At 40.3% G+C, this 21,274-nt stretch overlaps 1 protein-coding gene across 1 annotated transcript in view; it reads left to right on the top strand.

The window, feature by feature from the left end:
- The window catches only part of LOC144741026 (cadherin-22-like), a 48,320-nt gene that overhangs the window by 12,344 nt on the left and 14,702 nt on the right, over nucleotides 1-21,274 (top strand). The window contains 6 exon segments of the mRNA XM_078623715.1: nucleotides 4,463-4,582; nucleotides 8,309-8,476; nucleotides 9,900-10,081; nucleotides 10,420-10,676; nucleotides 12,596-12,732; nucleotides 18,504-18,625. Coding sequence (XP_078479841.1) covers nucleotides 4,463-4,582; nucleotides 8,309-8,476; nucleotides 9,900-10,081; nucleotides 10,420-10,676; nucleotides 12,596-12,732; nucleotides 18,504-18,625 — 986 coding nt within the window.

Below are 21,274 nucleotides of genomic sequence, written 5' to 3'. Positions count from 1 at the left end.
AATATTGCTGATCACGCATGACCTGTGATAAGAAAGGAGCCTTGATTTGATTCAGTGGAAGATGTCATACAGTTAGTGTGCCTCGAATTCTGTCAAGCAATGTCCTGAATAGTAGGATAGCTTTAGTTGTTCTTCCACCGGTTCGATGAAGAGAACACGACATTTAACTATGATACTAACACACTAACACAAATCTAACATATTTTGGGATGATGATATGCAATAAAAATATCTAACCCAAAGAACAAACAACCCCCACCCCATCTCTTGATGTCTGTTACTCCATCACTAACACACACACACACACACACACACAGTTGCTGTGGCCCCATGAGCTGCATGCATTTGTGCTTGCCTTTAAGACAGCTCAGGCCGGTCATAGCCAAAGTAGATTAGACAGTCGGAGCAGAGGGTTCACAAAAGAGAGCAATGCAACATGGCAGGGGTAACCTACAATCAATATTCTCTGCCAACCACCTTTATGTATATGGCCAGTAACATCTACCATTATGCCCTTAACCACAGTGCTCGATAGCAATTGATCTTGGCTGATTTGCGTGTGGTCATGTGTATGAATCAGTGTGTGTGTGTGTGTGTGTGTGTGTGTGTGTGTGTTCGAGATGGAGAAACAGACATCAACACAAAGCACAAAAATATGAGTTCAAAGTGTCAAAACACATGGAGGCTGTATGATAACACGCATTATTCATTATTTTGAAAGTAATATACTGAATGTATAATCCATAAATGAGTGCATATTCTAGACAGTAGTAGTACAAAGTTGTTTATTGTTCATTTGGTTTGTTTTAGAGCCATCTTTTTCAATGAATGTAAAATGACTAATTACTAAAAAGTAAAAGGATAGCTCCAATGGTTACGGACAGTTTTATCAGCAGCAGAAATCATTTGCAATTATAGAAAATTACTGAAATGACTAAATGGATAAGATGTTACACTGGTCTAAAATATTTCAAAACAATGACCTGATGGTCACAATGCTCACAAAAGGTTGTGAGGTTCAAAGATTAGATTTAGCAGGAGACAGAAATTACTCCACAATCCTTGTGCAGGTCTCAGAGAGGATCAGTGTAAGCAGGTCATCGCCAGTCATGACATGGCAAAATTCCTCTCCCTTCATACTTCATTCTGCCTCGCCGTCATTCTGTCCTCATCCCTCTCCCGGGCCGCTTATGTGGATGAGAGAAGAATGAATCACAGTGGAAGTAGTGAAGAAATAACTTTTCATGTGAAAACACCTCAACTTTTATGGCTTGACTAAATGATCCATAATGCAGGCAGGGAGCACTCAGGCTCTCAGATTAAGGGGGGTGGGAACAGGACGGAGGCTCAGTGCTGCAGCCCTTCCGTTGAAGCTCGTTCCAGTGCAGCACCAGCTGAGACAGGCACAAATCTCTTTTACGAGGCTGCCTCTTATATAGCTGTCAGTCTAGTGTCTCACACATGGCACATTCCTGCAGCTCTGTGCACATTAATTGACCCATCTCTCCCAGCAAGCTGAATAGGAAGCATCCTGACAGGACTGTGTTGATACCAATAAACCAGCCTCATGCATAAATCTAACCATAGTTATCCTCATCCACGTTCTACCCATGTTTCCATCTTATCCTCCACACCCCAGAATCAACCTTTCACATTTAAGTCCCAAGTGACGCCTGATGGTTTCACGGAATAATATTTATCTTTTAAATGATCTTTATTTACAACGCAGAGTATATGATTCTTTTTTTAGTAATTGTTCTTCAAACCAGAAGCATTTCAAACAAATAAAGGAACATACCCATACAAAAAACATCCAAATAAATAGGAGCCTATTTAATGAAATTATGGCATCCGGTGGGATTGTAAGAGCCAAAGAGGAAGATATTATACTATAATACAATACACAGAACAAATACAATTAACCAAGATGGAAAATAATGAATAATAAACAGCTGCCATTCAACCCCCAATTATTGTCCCAGTCATTTTGCTCTGCTAGAGGATTAAATGAATATCAAAGGCATAACCTCATTATAGCTGCATGGCAATGAGATGTTGTAGGCTGTGTTGAGTCCCCTGTAACGAAGCCAGTCCGCAGGGAGAATCCAACGAAATACTGCTGCTTTCATGAATGCTCTCCTGGTTTGTCAAATTCCATAGTCACAATATTCATCAATTCATGGATCGCAATTAAAACCCCCAAATTCTGTTTTGCACAGCTCAGTTGTAGCCTCACATGAGTGATTGAACCGCATATCAGCATTTGAATATTAATGCTACTTGATGCTAGCTCTCCTCGATGATGGAACGACCCCGGCATCTAAATAGCTGCCTGCTGCATATATCAGTGTCAGAAGTGGAGTGAGGGAGTGAGTGAGGTGTGGCAAATTCCAGACAAAATTTTTAATTACATTGGCTAACATTGACAAAATGTGGCACCAAGCTAAGGAGGTGACTGGCAAACATACTACACTCAGCCTGTCTGAATTTCAGTTGAGAGGAGAAAAAAAAACAACTTGAATTATGAATATTGGCATCATGCTATCCATTAGTTGTACTCCATCCATGTTATCTGTATGCATTACATACAGAGTAAGAGAGTCAATAATCTATCGAACTCCCACAAGTCCATCAGCTGTACAATCTGCTAAAGCCACACCAACCATGCCAACAGATACTGTGAGTAATTCATCTCCCTCTAACAACGCAGTTGCAAGCCAAAAGCTTGAAGACGAACTAAGTGCCAAACTTCTCTTTTTAATATAAACAAAATGAAATCGCATTTGCATTTATATAGCTCTTTCAAGCCATCTGAGAATGCCGCCAGCCATTACCCAGAAACAGCTGAGCGTCAAGCTGATTGTTACCTGGGGAAAATTAAGATAAGACAGTAATCCCACAGACGAAAATGGTTTATTGGACCCACGGCAGTTGAACCAACCAGGTATAGGCAGAATTAGCAAACCGCTGTCCAATGCTAATACTGAAAATGCCTCGTTCTTTATTTAGCCTTATGCTTTCAGCACGATTAGAATGATCTCCCTGACTGGAATGTTTTGCATAACTTGATCTTCTAAGGATCAGACTGTTGTGTACTTTGCATATTTGTATAAAGTAATGAGAGTATGATATGACTCACAATATGAATTAAAAGCCAATTTCAATCTTCTTAATATGCAGTGCTTTGAATAGACTGTGAGCTGCAACATATCACATTTTGACTGATAAACACACACAGGTTGCTGACAGTGTCCATTACGCATGGCTTTGCACATGAATATAATGAGCCATTTATTTGTCCATCAGTGTTTGTGTTTCCTGCAAGATCCGTTTCATTACTAATTGATTCTTGGATGAAAAAAAAACAGTTACTCTGTCATTAGTTTGACTTTAAAGAAGCATCATATATGTTAGTTTCTATCGAACACACATACAGCAGATGCCATAGGTGACAGCAGTAGAATAGTGATCTGGATCACATTCCCCTAAGGAGCTCCATTTGATGACAGGAAACAAACAGTGCACTGACACCTCCCATTAATTAGTATCATTAGCATACGGCCGTTGTGTGGCTGAACAGTAACATGACAGGGCTCTCAGAAAGGCTTCTGTGGTGACCTTTGGTGGACAACACCAGCTGGCAGTAATTACCCATTGTGCTGACCAGAGGGATGGAGACAAAGATGGACTCCTGGTCTTTATTCATTTCCATTGAAATTATTTGTAAAAACTGTTGGAAGACAAGCATCTTGCTGTGTCTCAACCTAAAAAAGACCATTTAAGTTTCTCATTTTTTCAGCTGAGCTAAAAAACAATGTGTGCGTCTAAATGCAGAGATGTGCCGTCATGTTTGCTGCCAGAGGCTTTTGCATGTACAATGGTTCTAATGATATACGGAAAGGGGAATAATGACTTGAAAACAGCGCTCCCATGAATCTCAGGGTTACCTCTAAGGTTATGTGCAGTCTTTTTTTATTTTTCTAATCATGTTTGTTTGTTGTAGACTTTTGTCCTTCTAACTGTCTATGACGATAATGACTTCATGTTGGATTTTAACACTTAAAAATAAAATTTAAAAAAAGAAATCAAAAATAATTTGCATAGTGATGATAATGAAGCTATAATCATAAGCAGGAACCTAGTTATAATCACAGCAAAATTAGTGCACAAATGTGAACGTGTAGTCAAACACGTGATATTGTGGATTGTATTCTTATTATTCCCTTTGAGACTTTGTAAACATAATCAATCAAATCAGTCTTAAATCAACAGATTTATCCCAAGATCTTCAGACCCAGATTATGAAATCATAAGACAACAAAGTTGTAGTCTGCACAGTATTATTTGCAGCATTGAGAATTGTCTGCTACGTTGTCTAAATGGTTTGAAGCTCAAACTGGTGAACAACATTCATCCAAACATGGCACATACAGTAATTTTTTCTTTTGTCTTCTTTTGACAGGGACGTCCGTTATGAAGGTTACTGCATCAGATGCTGACGATCCGACTTACGGCAGCAGTGCCAAAGTGGTGTACAGTGTTCTGGATGGAGAGAGGTTCTTCACTGTGGACAGACAAACAGGTACGTGCACTCAACAACTCCACCCTCTTTGCACCTTCCTCCTCTGAATTTTTTTTTCCCACTTGTCTTAGAATTCCAAACACTTTCTTTTTTTCTGACTGAAGCAATCTGAGAGCTTAGAGACTCTAATTCCCAGATCAATCACAATTTGTGGCCAAAAACCACAAAAATCAATTGGCCAAAATAAGTGGTCTTATAAAGTTTCAGCCAATAACTTTTGGCTCCTGTTAGCAAACCCATTAAATACTGCATGGCATTGATCACTTGGCACAACTACATTATATGTTGCCATTGAGACGTGCTTCAGAGCAGAAAATAAAAATCAACTTTAGCGAGTAACGTGTTGGACACTTTCATTTAGGGAGGTTGACCACCTTCATATCACACTGTTTGCATCACCATTGCTAATGCTCAGAGAATAGAATAGAAAACCTCTCTGCAGAATCATTTACCAGTGACTATGATGTCAAATCTTTGATTCCAGATCTGCATTTACCCCATAAAGAATATCCCCAGGTATCCGTATTTGGGGTTGTTGTAGCGATAGAATGTGACCTGTACACAGGAGTGACTTTGATCCATCTTACATCCATCCCAAGGGAAAAACACTAAAGTTTTAATGGTCCTTTTTTGGTCTTCACCATTTTGATTTGGCCAGCCTGAATGCCTGGATGATAAATGACTGTGTCTTGGTGGGACGAGGCAGAAGACTGGTTAGTTCATCCCAGCATGCCTGTCTCATGACCCCCATTCCATTCACTTCCCTTGCTCCATTTTGGAAACAGATGGGTGAGTCTAATAGGTGCAAGTCAAAAAGGTCCAAATGAACAGGAGATAGAACAGCTGTGGAATCTGCTTATTAATGTCATTCATACTCACCCCAACAAACTGACCTGTTTTTTTTTCATTATTATTGATTTCTTTGACTATTGATTTTCTTTCTTCTTTCTTAGTAGTTCTTAGTAGTTTGCGTCAGTCCTGCTCTGTCTGGTTAAAACTTTACATTCAGAGCAGCACTAATGTGGCAGCCAATTGTTAGATTATTCTACGAAACCAACATTTATGTAACCAAAGGATTTCTAGCAGCCAGCATTATTTCTCCAAAGAGCTGCAGGTCAGTTCATTGGATCACTCTCTGCCCCGCGGTGACGACGTATGTTGACCGGCGATCACGTCTGTATTCCCGGCTGCTAGCAGCTCCCGGCCAGCGGCTCTTCTCAATTCTGAAAATATCGGAGCAAATTCCCAAACTGACGACATTTTGGGGAATCTAAAGCGTTAATTTCCCACATTCCATTGTTTTTGAAACTTAATAAAGTGCCACACAAACAATCCAAATAAAAAATTAACTCAGCTATTAAATTAAACTGAAAAACATTTTGTGCCGTGACATCATTGCAGCGCTGACTTTCGGGAACAAGTACGCCACGAAGACTGGTTCGTTGCTTACTGCGGATTTTTCCCCGAATCAGTATACCATCCTGGAACTTTTGGCATACTGCAGATTTAGCGTGCGTTCACACACAGCATACTACATACTGGCTTTGGGCCAATCAGTACACACAGCTAGTATAGTATGTTTCAAAAAGGCCCTGTCTCCAAATTGGACAACCGCCCGTTATCTGTTTTATCCATTTTCCAATAGTGCACAAAATCGGAAATCTGAAAAACAATTTGCTATCCATTTTTTTCGTTTTGGGTCCGGCAACAAATTGGGCAAAATTTAATTATTTTGTTTTCCTAGTTTTGGTTTTATGTTGAAAAAACGAATGAAAGAATAATACACAGATTCAGAAAAATACAGGTAGAGTAGGCATTTACTAAAATTGTCAGGGTCAAAATATAAGTTCAATGAGACCTTGAGTGCAAGAAAAAGAAATACATAAGTAGTGACACATAAGTGGATTGATGTTAAATTAATGTCAAGAATCAACAGTGTTCCTTTTTAGTCCTCTCAGTTAATGTTAAGGCCCAAAATGCAGGAAAGAGGTTTTGAAACATCAGATTTATACTCCAATTGCTTGGTGAGATGAAAACAGAAATGAAATTAATGTGAGTAGAAAAAAAATGATTGGAATGTCATCTTTCATTTTAAATTAATATTATGCATTACCATACTGCAGCATTATTTCACAGTTGGTCTACACAGTCATATTACTCGATTAAATCGGTTAATGTTAAGAGGACGTGGTACGCATTGGAATGCACACCATAGACTAAGCTGACTGCGTTCATGAATAGAAAAATATCCCCTCATCTTCATGTACCCTCCCGCCATGGTGTCGAGACAATGCTGTGTGCACAACGGTTGCAGGTTGATCCTTTATTCTTTATACCCCTAATTTATATTAATCTCCTGTGGCATTTGATAGATGAAAGAGAACATGTCATCTGCTTCTTCTCCAGTGCTGCATCTACTGTATTTTTGGCCTCTCATGGAACATGTCCCAGGGCTAAATGTGACTGGATTCAGTGAGTTGTGTACCCAGTGCAATGCAAACCTCTGGGAGTGAGACGGCATTGTAAGCCCAAGAAATGCATCAATAGTCTGAGGTGGAAAATCCCAAGGGGGAAAGTGAAATTCTATTACTACTACACAGTCAATCGGCACACTACTGATGGTGTTGCAGCTCTTCCAACATGGAGAATATCACTTTTATACCAACTAAGTGCTCGTTCAAGGGAGTGAGGAGAGAAATCACAAAGACCATTGTATTGGCAACTTGAGCAGATTGTTATACTGTTACACTGGATGAACAACCAAAAAATAGGAGTCATATGAGCTGACATGAACGAGGGCATACCTGAATTGTGAATGAGTGTGTACAAACATGAGACAATGGTAAACTTTGTCAATTAACTACAGAAATGCAAATCAAGAATCTGTGCTATGCTTCCCCAGTTCTGTCAGGTACAACTCTGATATAAGAAAGTCCTTATCAATTCTCAAAGACAGACCTTTGGGGCCATAAAGCACATTGTACACCACTCAATGCTGCTCCTGAGACACATCAACATTTGTGCATATGGAAAACCAAAGAATATAATAATAATAATAATAATAATACTATATAACGATGATGAACAGCCTTCACCGTGTGTTTAAAGACAGTAAAGGGACATCTTCAGGAGAGATGAAAGAATAAAAATTGAGGAGAACAATTGAGGACCGATTTTTGCTGGCCTGCATGCCTCGTGGAAAATCACAGGTTCAAAGCAGATGCCCGTCATACATATTTGTTGGCAGTCAGTCATTGTAAACCTGTCTAACCTTCTTTTTTTGCAAATGCGGAATCTGTGCTTCCTAACACTTTCCGTCTTCTGATTTCCCATGCTCAGTGTCCCCATCTTGCTCTTTGGGAAACCACTTCTCAGAATTGAGAGCAATTCTCACACACCACAGAAGTGTTGTAATGCTGTTGAGGGTACCAGAGGCATAGCTTCATTCTGCCCCTATATATTATTCATTTTAATACAGCTGAGCCATAAAATGCAGTATGAGCCAGCAGAGGCACAAATATGACAAAATATCTGCCTGCAAGGAGGGCTGAGGGGGTAAAATGGCAAGCGCAGCCACTGTGCCTCTATAATACAGCTTTTAGCAGAAGTTGATAACTGACGGAGTGAAAGATTATAATTGCTCACCAATCATGTAACCTTTCCTTTTGCAGACTACTACGACGTTTTCACTCTCTTCCAAATTCTCCACTGTTCCACAATCATTAGGGATCATCATGACAGCCGTGGCAGACTTGGACCGTGAGACCCAGGATCGTTATGAGTTGGTTGTCAAGGCAACCGACATGGCTGGACAAATGGGCGGTCTCTCTGGCTCCACCACAGTGACCATTGTGATCACGGATGTTAATGACAACCCGCCGCGCTTTGCACAAAGTAAGTGTCTCATTCTCTAGATGAGGAAGGGATTATCACAAGAGTAAGTGTGAGAATATGACAAAGTTGGAGGTGACAGGGATCTGAGAATAAACACATAGGTGGACTGAAAATGTGATAACAGCTTCCACTCAGAAGGCTGGTGACTCAAAGAAACAATGGCAGCTTTAGCAGTGGTACTATTTGGCTTCCCTTTAGTCTGAGAAAATGTGATCCAGTCTTACTGGCTTCTCCAATGTTCTCTGTGTGAGACCCGATGTGCTCTGATTGAGCATACTTTGATGATCCCCTTTAGCAAATCTCAAACTGGTCAATAGGGTTAAATGCACAATCACCGTCACATGATAGACTTGTTGTGACCTGCGTGAATGCAAGCCTCTTGGTCAAAATGGTTTCCACATGAGTGAGCAGCGTTGGACAGTCTGACTGCCTCTATTGGATATGTCCCCATCCACCTTTTTCTTGTTATGTATAAATTCCCTTCATGCTCATGGTAATTCGGTCTCTCAGAGTCAGGCAGATGCATCATGCAGGATCAAAATTTTTGTCTGTGTGAGAAATAAAATTTACAAAAGAGCAGAAAATACATTTTCAGAAGTGAGATGCTCAGGAAGATATACTGTACATGTGTAATGAATGAATGAATGAATAATGATGCACATCCCAGCATTTTGGCCACTTTCCCATCAAAAGAGAATGTCTTGACCTGCATTTAAGTCCATCAAACGTAATGATCTATCGGTATCTGTCTGTCTATCTGTTTATCTAATATCAAGTCAGACATACCATAACTAACAACAAAAAAGTGCAGTCCTTGTTTCTGCAGATTAAACACCAAAAAGGTTTGCTGCAATCGACATTGGTAGAAGTCTGCAAAGCACTGGCTTTGTGTTCCTTGTCTCAAATTGTGTCAGTAGGTGATGAAAGATCATCAAGTGCAACAAACTCATAGCTTTTGCTCTATGAATCAAGTGCAAATAGTTGTGCACAGGGGAAAAAAGACACTTTGCATTCTGTCTTTAAATGCAAATGTTGTGATCAAACTCAAAACAACTGTCTTTCATTCGTTATGTTCTGTTGCTCATACATCTCATGTTCCAGCGCTTTGACTCTGTTACTTTCTATCTTTTCAAACACTTTTTTTGTTTTGTTTTTGCACTCAATCCATCTTTTACCAATATCATCACTTCCCACCTTCCCTGCTCCGCCTACGCCTTTCCATCTGTCTTACCTCACCCATCCTCCTCTGGTATTTTTCTCCCTCTTTTCTATGCTACTGTTGTCTTTCATCCTCCTTCTCTTCTGGCATTTTTACACCTACCCCTGCAATGTTTTTGTCACTTCATCCATCTGCTCCATTGCTGAATGTGACTCTTTGTTTTATCTTACCTTGTCTGTTTATGGCTCCTACTCCATACACCAGAGATGTACCAGTTTTCGGTGTCAGAGGGGGCAGCGGTGGGGACTCGAGTTGGATGTATCATTGCCACGGATGAGGACATGGGAGAGAACACAGACATGAGCTATCTCATCAAAGAGGGAGGGGAGCTCTTTAAAGTCACCACTGATGTAAATACACAAGAGGCTGTTGTCTCCATCAAAAAGGTATGCTTAATTAAGCAAATAATAGTGTTACTGTCTTTCACTTACATCTTTGGTTGAAAAGCTACAGATTCACTCTGGCTTTAAATGTGAATTTCTCATGGAGATCAATAAAAGTATCAATCTAAAAAATAGAAACTCCATTTTTTTCAGTCTCAAAAGGCTTTTTTTTCCTCTACAGGCCAAGAACTGAAAATGGGGGGGCATGTTTTTTTTGTTTTTTTTTTTATGACAAGATTTTTCTATTCACCTGGAACCTGAAAGAATCAGATGCTGTTATCACTCCATTCATCAGTGCAGTTGCAATCACCTACATTTTCCCCTTACATCTTGTTTTCCAGCCTCTGGACTTTGAGAGCAAGCGCACACACAATGTTGTCGTGGAGGCAGTCAACAAGCACGTCGACCCTCGCTTTGTCGACCTGGGCTCTTTCCGTGACCAGACCATTGTGCGGGTCAGTGTGTCAGATGTTGATGAGCCACCACTGTTTCAGCCTGCAGAGGGCACTATATTGGAAGTACAGGAGGATGCCAAAGTTGGCGTGCTGGTTGGTGTAGTCACTGCCAGGGATCCAGATGTGAAGAACATACCAGTCAGGTATGGAAAGAACAAACACCACATATAAAACCACATTTCATTGTTAATAAACGGTAAACTTGCAAGTTTGTTCTACAGAAGAGTATTGAAATGTGTCATCTCCTTTGTCTCCCCACTGTCAATTGCATCTTGCATATTATAAGTAGAGATTATGAAAAATGAAGGATGATTTTAAAGAACGTATGTCTCATGATTCACCTGCCTTCAGCAGACACTTAGGTACCCAATGGTCTCTTAAAGAAGAAAACTGAACTCTAGCTGTTGCACAATGGATGAGGCTGCACCATACATCTCCTTTTTCCTCTCAGGTCATGGTGTGTGATGAAAAACAATATCATCTCTTAATCTTCTGTACCAAGGTCTGCGGTTTACGTGTCGTCAGATGAGCTATGGCTCCTTGAGAGAGGAATGTAGATAAGGGCTTATAAGACTCACTGACAGAGTATACAGTGACACATGCGGGGCCTGTGCAAATTACCATGATTAAAAATGCATGAGGCTCCGATTTTCAGGTGTAATAAAGTACGATACAATAGTAGTGCTGTCATTCACCAGTGTCTTGGCAGCCTGGAGCTGAAAGTGTATGCATGATCCGTGTGTGAGCATATATGAGTGTGTCTTCATGTGTGGATGTGACTGCGAACAGAGTGGGTGATTTAGGGGAAGGACGCAGGAGAGGGTTGGCCACAAGCCACCTAGGCAACGTTAGTGTGCTCATGGCCCACGGAATTCAGTAACACACCCTCTTTAAACTAAGCATAATCACAGTCCCTGAGGATTCAGTGCAGGTTTGGTCACCTTTTTTTTTTTTTGCCAACAGCTACAAATAGAAACTTGTGTCATGTTACTTTAAAGCACAGTATCTGACAAAGCCTCCACTTCTACTTACTGACTAAAATCAAATCTCACTGGAAAAAAAAGTCATGTGCTTGTAACTAGTTTTTAACTCATGCTTGGCATGCAGGAAGGCAGAGGAGACAGGAATCTGTCAATATCAGTTCCAGATGTTTGTACCAGGTCTCAATGTGATCCTGCCGAGTCAAATCATACTGTACTCATTTTGTATTCATACGTGTTACAACAACGCACATATCTTTACATCCTCATGTTCATTTTAACAGAGGGGCAAAAGAAAATACTATCCCAAAGGCATCGATTCATATGGCGAGTAAGAATTGAAATGAATAGTATAAAATAGTTAAATACTACAATTAAAACTGTGTATGTGTATCTGTCTTCCTAAAATTCATTTATAGCGACACTTAATGACATGATTTGTAAATATGTGTATCTCTGCATCCACAGTTTGTAGATATATAAAGAATCAGAAAGCTCTTTAGTTCATGTGATGTTCTCTCACCCACATCGATAAGTTTCCATTGATATCATGTTTTATAACGACTCTTATTTATAACATCTATGAGAACCAGCAGAATGCTGATCAGCACTTTTGTCCGAAGAGCTGATTGTACTCGTGGTACTCCATCTGAGCATCAGGCAGCTGTGTGTTTGAGTGTGTGTGTGTGTGTGTGTGTGTCCAAGTGTGATGCTGTACGATGGGTATTTACTTCAGTGAGAGGACAATATTCAGAAAGGAGACAAAAAATAAAACTGATGTGAAGTTAAGTGTTGCTCTCATGTTCCATCAATCTGTTGAATAGAAATAAGACAAAAGCTGAACCAAGTAATAACAACAAAAATCTTTCAGAAGATGTTTCACGTGTTTTGAGACAAGTACCCCAAAGAGGAAAAGCTTCATTTTTAAAAAAATGAATTCATTCTTATTCTTATTCTTTTTAATCTGAATTGACAAAATAAATAAATAAGCTAGTCCACTGAACGTTCCAAGTCTTGATGAACCACATACTATAAATATGCAAACACCAAAAATAAATTCTATTTTTTTCTTTCGGATTTAGGTTTTCTATCGATCGGACCACCGACCAGGAAATGATCTTCTTTATTGATCCTGATTCAGGCGCCATCACCCTGGGCAAAATCTTGGACCGAGAGACGGCCGGCTGGCATAATATCACTGTCAAAGCAGTGGAAGCAGGTATTTTTAAACTACTGTTATTACACACAGACTAGGGACAAACAACTATTGAACCTTTTTAGCAGTTGGTAATGAGTTGTGTTTTAGTCATTTCCAGTGTATAAAGAAGAGCACATCAAACTATGAATCACTCAAATAAACATGCAATTGCACCAAGACGTTCAGTTTTGGTTGTGGAGTTGCATGTAATCGAATGCAAGTGAACTGACCTTTGCAGATGTCATTTCATTTTGCAAATTCAATGTACTTACCTGTGAGAAGTCGTGAAAAAAAACTAAATTACTAAAGCATTAACGCCCACATCTTTAAGGCTTGAAATTATTTCAATATTAAAGATATTAAACAAATATTAAACAAATTCTATGTGTGTGTCTGTGAAGGTTCTCAAACTCATGTATCAGCAAACATCTGAAGTCCGGTTGCCTATGTAACCCAGTGAGAGTTTTGAATTGGTCTCTTCAGTCCTCATATGGCATACAATTGTGGGTACATAATCAATACCACCAAATGTTAGCAGCAAACACTCAGAGAAATACAAAAAGACAAAGATGCTGGGATTTTTTCCCTTTCATCTAGCTGTAATTCCCAGAGCAATTTGGGTACTTTTGTGCTCTGCCTCTATGTGATTGGCATTATGTCACGGGCACAATTTTAATGCTAATTGAACATTTATAGCGACTCTACCCCCTTCAAATATCATATGCCTGTATTTCATAGATAAAGTCTTCCAAGAACATACTTGAACAGGTAGAGTCAGTGGTCAACTCCCATCCATAATTTCTCTCTATCAACCTGTCATCATCTGTAGTGTAGAAACAGATAAGAAAGAGAAAGAGAAAAAAAAACATATCTGGAGACATAAACAGTTAATAGGTTTGGGAGACTGGAATGCTGGAATACTGGAATAAGGAAAAGTCCGCACAGTAATTTTATTTATCATTTTCTTGCTGTCAATACAAGTGGAAAAGCCACAAGGTCAACTTGTCTGCAGACACTGTTAAAACGAGACTTGTGTGGCACTACCCTTAATTATTTCCCCAGTGCATCACTGACCTTTGAACTATTGTATTGCCATTGTCTCGGTATTGGACAAGTGACAACAGCTTTCTGTCAGTGTTCGGTGTCTGTGCCCTCGGATTAACCCTGGCTACAAAAGTGCTAGAAGCCCACTAAATGTCGATTACCATGCATGTGTGTGTACTAAGCGATGGGAGTTTTATTTCAAGTGCAAGCAGAGTGTACTGGTCTGATATCTCTTCTAATACAAATAAATACAGCAGCAGCATGTATTCAAATTCATGCAATTAAAAGTGGAAACAGTGAGTGTCAAAGAGGGGAACATCCTCTCAGAGCAGCCCATCTAGCTTTCCGAGAACACAGAACCTCCGGAGTACTGGAGAAGTGTGTAACTGCACTGTCACTAGCCAGGGCGCTCCAACTCCATGTCAGTTTTCACCTTAGAAAACAATATCAGGCTAACTTAGACTGACATATAATTTTTCAAGAACTGATAACAAGTGTGATATCACCTTGCAAACCTGCTTTCCATTCCCAGACATGGTGAAAAAAGCAGAACATCACCCAGAGGGCACAAAGATATGCAAGTAACTAGTGACATCTTTATCTCGTGCAGTGTTACAGGAAAGAGACATTTTGTACAACGTAACATTTTCTCACTTGCTGTCTGGCAAACAAAAACACAATGTTTTGATTTTCAGTGTTCCTGTTGAACATGGCTCTCTCCAACTTGAAATAAATTACACCCTTTTTGCGACATTGTGTGGACCGATAGGGGTTGATTTCAATCAAAGTCAGGAAATGGAAGAAATAATTGGTCGAAGGAGTGCAGTGGAGACTGGAGAGTATTTGCAGAGGGATATGCATTGTTAACATGAAACCGAAGGATCAAATTTGATCACAAAACACAGAAAGGAAGGAAGTTATTTTTCCAAATTAGGTTTAGCATGTTCTGTTTGGATAAATGAATGAGTAATGGGACACTGCTGCTCTGGTCTGTGTCATCCATAGCTTTGATACAGTTATCACACTCTTGGTGTCTAGATGAGGGACAACAAGTTTGTGTATAACATCATCCATCCATCCATCCATCCATCCATCCGATTTCCTCCCTCTATCTGGTAATGGTGATAGCAAGCTGAGTAAGGTAGCCCAAGTCTTTCTCTTCTTTACAACTTTATGTTAGTTCCTTCTGGAGGTCCTAAAAATGTACCCAGGCCAGTGAGATATATAATCCCCCCAGAGGGAGAAAGGCACTGAGACCAACAGACCATGTATCCACCATCTCTCACTAATCCACACCATCTCTTTCTACTGATATAACCTCAGTGTAAAATAAAAAAAAAACTCATTCCTTTGACAAACTGATATGTTTGGTCAGTGCAGCTGTAGAAGACAAGAGCCTCAGTGCGAAAATGTTTTTGATCTCTTTAATCTGTTTAAAAGTGGTCATGCACAGTGTCATTGTCAAGTGTGTCACAAGGTCATTTCCCTGATTGTCCCTCACATGGATGAACAGTACTTCTACTCACATAGATTACTCACATAGATCTGCAACTGTCATTCTTACAACTTAATGTTTGTTACGTTTACAAGCATTTGCATTATTGAATGCTGTATTGAGCAGGAGTCTCAGAAGTTAGGGTGAAATAAATGTGGATGGAATGTTGGCAGAGTTGTTTCATCATCAGCTGAAACTCTGCTCGCTGAATGTGGATGAAAGAGAAATGATTGATCGGACTGTCTGAATCTGAGTTTTAACCGTTAATATATCAGCCTTTGACAAGAAAAGACAGTTGATGTCTTGGACCAACTTCCATCTATGTGCCGTGGTTATGTTGACAGAAACAGACGTGAGCGACCTTGATTCGTGGGTGTGGACGTCAGTGAGTGAAAAAGCAGCAGCTCATCCATCACTTATCAGGACTGTGCAGATATGTCAAGAGAAGATTTTGGCAAGTGCGACCATAACAGTGTAAAACATGTGAAAGTGTGCCCAAACTGTTCTTCCAACAAATTAGTCCAGGGCCATTGATTTGGGATGCAGAGACGTGGGACGGTGACACACTTTAAAAGGTTAGGACAGACTAATTGCCTATTGTATGCCAGTTTTACAAGGGCTACAGAGTGGAAAGCTGCGGAGGAATACTTTTCCCTGCTTTTGTGATATTTTGTGATATCTTCTCGGAGTCTGTCACTCATCCCCAAACTGAGCATTCAAATGCAGTGGTGAGAGAGGAGTGACCGGAGCAACATCACACACACACACTACACACACACACACACACAGAGGAAGGAAATAAATCTCCACTCATTTTTTTTCAAAAACTACATCACCACCCGTTGTGTTTGTTGACTCTGACCAGTCCGGTGGGTGTAACTGGGGTGACCATGTCGGTCCCTCCCAATGTCTGAATATACTGTGCGTGTACAGCCTCTGTTGTATTAACTGAATGAAGCACACAGACACTGTTGAGTCAGTTGATATTCTTTCCTTACCCTTATCCTTTCCTTTCCAGAGACTAACCATTTGGTCACATGGAACATGACACTTCCTGACATACTCCCATGACACACAGGGAAGCACATGTATATGAAAAGACAAGCAGGCACATAGTCTCCCGCATTCTCGCTGTCCCTGAAGTTATGTCACTGTAATTCAGAGCCGGCGAGATGTGCCACACAGTCCTCCTGAAAGATTTGCAACAGCTGGTGAGATCCGCAAAAGATGCAGAGTATGCCAGCAGTCTCTTGAAATCCGTTTTGTTCTTCTTCTCTATCAGAAGACAGATTTAGAACAGCGCCACTTGGTCCAGATGAATGAACCTGTCTCGCTGAATAACTCGTTCCCCATGGAGGGAGTCTGGGGTGGGCAGGGGTGGAGCACTCTCACATTGTTTCATCTGTTTTCAATTCTGGGAATTGAAATGTGAAATGTGTAACATCTGATGATTGCTGGTTTTCATTCTGCTACAGCAGGGACAGCAACATAATGAGCAGACAAAATTAGAAGTAGAAAAGAGATCTAGAACTGGAGGAGCTCTGTCTGCATTTATGTTCTTGCTGTTGCTGCAAAAAAGCAGTCAATTAAAGCCCTGAATTGATGTGAGGATTATGCTATTAGTGGAGACCAGCATTCTCATCAGCTGCTGTGGCACTCCTGGTCAGAACTGTGTGCTGGGATAGAAAATGAAGCCAGCTTAAAACATCCTCTGCAATGGTCTGATGGTTTTTTGTGTTACCTTACTGTCTACAGCAAACATGTCTTCTTAGTGGACCATAGCAGCTTCTCACCAGCTGTCAACATTTCAGTCCCCTGTCTTCTTCACACACTGGAGTGGCTTTGAGTTTGTTTGTGCAATGAATAAAAACCTGTCTCACTCTCGGCTATAAGCTTTAAACTGCAACCAAGAAGAAATGGGTGTTGCTAGGTTTGTGCAGGCATCCAGCAATCACATACAGTTTGGGCTAGCTCATTCATTCATTATCTTCCACTTGCTACAGTTACAGGTCATGGTTCCTCTAGAGCCAGCTGTCACCGGGGTGAACGTTAGTGTCCACCCTGAACAAGTCCCCAGCTCATCAGACATCTGTTCACACACACACATTCACTGCTACGGGCAATTTAGAGTGACCAATTAACCTTAGCACCTTGGAGATGGGAAGGAGTCTGCAGGAGACAACACACAGACACGCAGATACGGGGAGAGTGGAAAGATCTGAGGTCACGAATCGATCCTGAGACCTTCTCGCCATGAGGTGGACCGTGCTAACCACTGTAACAACAGTTTGGGGAAGTTTTAAAATAAATTATATGTCTCATTCTCAAAGTCTTTTGGAAGACTTTTGGAAGGCAAATACCTTGAAAAGCCTACCTTATATATATATATATACATATACATATATATATATATATACACATATACACACACGATATGTGATAATGTCGTTTTTGTTGTTGTTGTATGGGTGTTTTACTTTATGATTTCATGATCATGAAGCTGACAAGTGGTTTTCAGTTCAGAGGATTAAACAGCCAGCCTTAAAACATAAAAAAACATAAAACAGAACTTTGGAACAGTTTTTTCTCCACTGCTGGAAAGAATTATTCAGATAATGGATGCAACTTCAAGAGGCATTAATTTAAACCACCCTCAGAACTCATTGACAATGCAAATGCCACCTGCTTCACTCCCCTGCAGAAACATTGCATTGAACCTCATCTCAGTTCTACCTGGGGCAGGAGGGCAGAGGAGCCAGAGCATTCATGGATTTCTGTTGAAATGAAACAAATAAAGCATTTTAATCAATGCCTGTTTTTTCCTCATGCTTTATCTCTGTAAACGATCTGTTCTTCTGCCCATCAACAACTGGGCCTCTGTCCATATCTACCAATGGTGCATTCAGGCGTCACGGCCAAACGACCGTAGTTGCTGTCGCTCTGCTAATGCTTCCACAACTCAAGTGTTGTATGTGTGGTATGTATTTGTCTGCATTGACATATGACAAACAGTCTTATTTACATTAACGTGGGATGGGGTTACAGTGGGTCCTTGGTGTATGGTACCTACATGTCCATACCAACACAGATTCATCCACACAGCTATACCATCTCCTCCGTGTTCTGTTGGTCTTACTCTGCCCCGTCACTCTCACCATCATCTGCTCATATGATGCTATTTATGTGTAAGAAACATTGAAATGTTGAACTTTATTTGCAGATATTCTTGATGAGATGTCTTTTTGTCATGCAGATAATCACACAATGGCATCTCACTCAGCAGTGAGTATTCGGATTCTTGACGTGAATGACAACCCTCCTGAACTGGCCACACCATATGAAGCCTCTATATGTGAAGATGCCAAGCCAGATCAGGTATGTGTGACGATCCGTGAATCTACTTTTGCTGATGATTTAAAAAAAAAAACACAAAAAAACAGTGGGAAAAGAATTAGGCACATGAAGCAATTCATATTTTCAACACCAATTAGTACTACAAGTTACTACTACAACTACTACATAGCAAAACAAAACAACAAACAAAAAGAAAAGAGCATGTATTTTTAATTTGTATTTTGTTTGTCACTTTAGAATTGATAGATTTTCCACTTACAATATCTTCAGTGATCTGTTTTTACAGTGCTAGGTGTATATTTTTGATAAACCTGTCCAAGCAGAAGCAGCTGTTGACCAAATTAATTCGTAGGATGTGTTTTATATATAAAAGAACTATCTAACAGTGGTAAAATAAAAACAGCAGGTAATTTGAATCCAACAAAAGTGTGGGTCTCGCCACTGATCACTATTAAAAATGGACAAAGTAATTAGTTGGTTTTATTATCTGTACATATCCAATGGGCCCTGCGCTGAGTTGGACCAAATTATGTGCAGAGCAAAGGAATAATTAAAAATGCAAGTCTTTAAAGTGGGGGCTCTCACGCTGGAAGCAGCGTTTACATTAAAAATTGGGCTCAAGCCTCTCTTCCCCTTGATCCAAGCTTTCTTAACTACTTATAGCCCCCCTGTGTATCGGCAGTGCCTGTGTGCACCTTTTGGGAACATTGTCTGGTCTGATCTCCCCAGCTCCCGTCTCACTCCCTCCCCCATGTGTGAAGGCCCACATTAACCTTCAGCTTCTAATCACACAAATATGATTAGTCCTCCAGCAAAACAATCATCATTGGCCTCCACTATTTTACAACAAAGATTTTCTTAAAAAACACTGTCGTTACGAGGTACGGGGGATCATTTCCATTCACAATACAGACCAAAGTACCTGTCTCTGTGCTTGTCCATCAATAAAAGAGCATCTGAGAGTCATTTACTCTCAATTTATTTCTGGTGCTTCCTCTTTGCGTTTCTTCAAAATGAAGCCTGTTGGAAAACTTGATTCTGACTCTTTAAACTCAATGAAAAAATTATTTTTCCTTGGAACGAATGCGTTCCCAATTCTTTCTTTCTGTTTTAACAAATGTGGTATAATGTAAGGCCGCTAACAAACTAACCTTCACATCCACAGTGACAATGAGTTATTGTACCCCACAGAACTTGCAGTTCTTCTTTAGTCTCTCCCTGGAGTCTTTACCTGCCAATGGAGAGTCAGTGTAGCGTGAAGGAACTGCAGCTTTAGCTCAGGGCTGTGCTTTGGCTAATGGTCTGTCTCGCCACACAGATCCTCACTCCAAAAACTGGGATGAAACATAAAACATGCACGTGGTTGTTTGAGTAGAAAATATACAGTATGTACTTTATATATGTGAGATCAACTGGTAAATTACCCCTAGTTTACATGAAACAGAAGTGGCTTTACGTGTAAAACATTAAATGCTAGCATGTTTATTTGTACCCCACATTATTTTTAAGGTCAAATCATGTCACATGGTTGTCTGACTTTGAGCTGAACAATCATCTTCTCTTTGTGTGAGATCCAAAGCATTACTTAATTGTAAACTAAACCACATCCATTTTTTTTTTAAATTAGTGTTTGTATTTTTTTAAGGAAACTGAAAAAGGATTCATTATCCTGCTTCAATATCTGTATACTGCATCATATCAGAATATCATACAGTAACACACGCCTGTGTTTGCACGACATCAACTGCCAATAGAAGTGAACTCAGACACTGCAATATCTGCCAATATTATAACGAATGCATGCCCCCACACCTCCTGCCCCACGCCCCCCACCCCCCAATTCACTGCGCCGTTCCTTGACAGTACCTTCATGAAAGTCGGCATGGCAGTTTTTGTGTAGTCCTACTGACAGAAAAAGCAAGCTGACTGCTAAGACCACATGAACTGTTTGGTGGGTAATGATATGCTGGATGTGCGTCCACACACCCACACACATGCTGTCCTCACACAAGCCTCCAGTCTTACTTTCATAATGTGTCAAATCAACCTCTAGTTTACTAAACTAATGAGGAGCACTCCTTTGGCTCCGGTTGTGTGCTGTGCTTTCGCCCAAGCCTTGCTCAGTGGCATCCTTGGCCCCGCTAGAGTTGTCAGAGGAACCACAGGAGAAAAAAAAAAAAAAAATCAGATTAATCTAAGCCTTTTAACTGCGGCCTGGTCTGATCCTATTTGAGAGTTGGACACAGAACCCACTTTGTTTCGTGTTTAGAGGCAGAATGCATGTGCTGAGACAGAGGGGTAGGGGTAGGTGAGAAACTAATACAAAAATGGATGACACAGGCTAAGCGTCTGTTGCTTGGGGACACAGTTCAAGCCAGGGCTATGACACAATGTATTATATAGCTTCTGACTTTTTATTTAACAGACCTCCTTGGGGTCTTATGCTGGTTGTTTGTGAAAGATGAGGAGGGGAAAAAATAATGTGGGAAAGAATGAGAATGACAGATGCAACTACAAATATACATTAGGAAATAGCTAAAACTCTGCTTTGCATGACAACACACACCCACATTTTCATTTTCTACATTTTGTTCCACCTCACTGATGCATGCAGAAAATCTTCCCATCTCAAACGCATTTTGCGCCCACCTTTTGGTATTTATCTGACTG

This window comes from Lampetra planeri, unplaced genomic scaffold (genome assembly GCF_965212315.1).
Source record: "Lampetra planeri unplaced genomic scaffold, kcLamPlan1.2.h2 scaffold_399, whole genome shotgun sequence".
NCBI lineage: Eukaryota > Metazoa > Chordata > Hyperoartia > Petromyzontiformes > Petromyzontidae > Lampetra > Lampetra planeri.
This window is presented reverse-complemented; position numbering and strand designations above follow the sequence as displayed.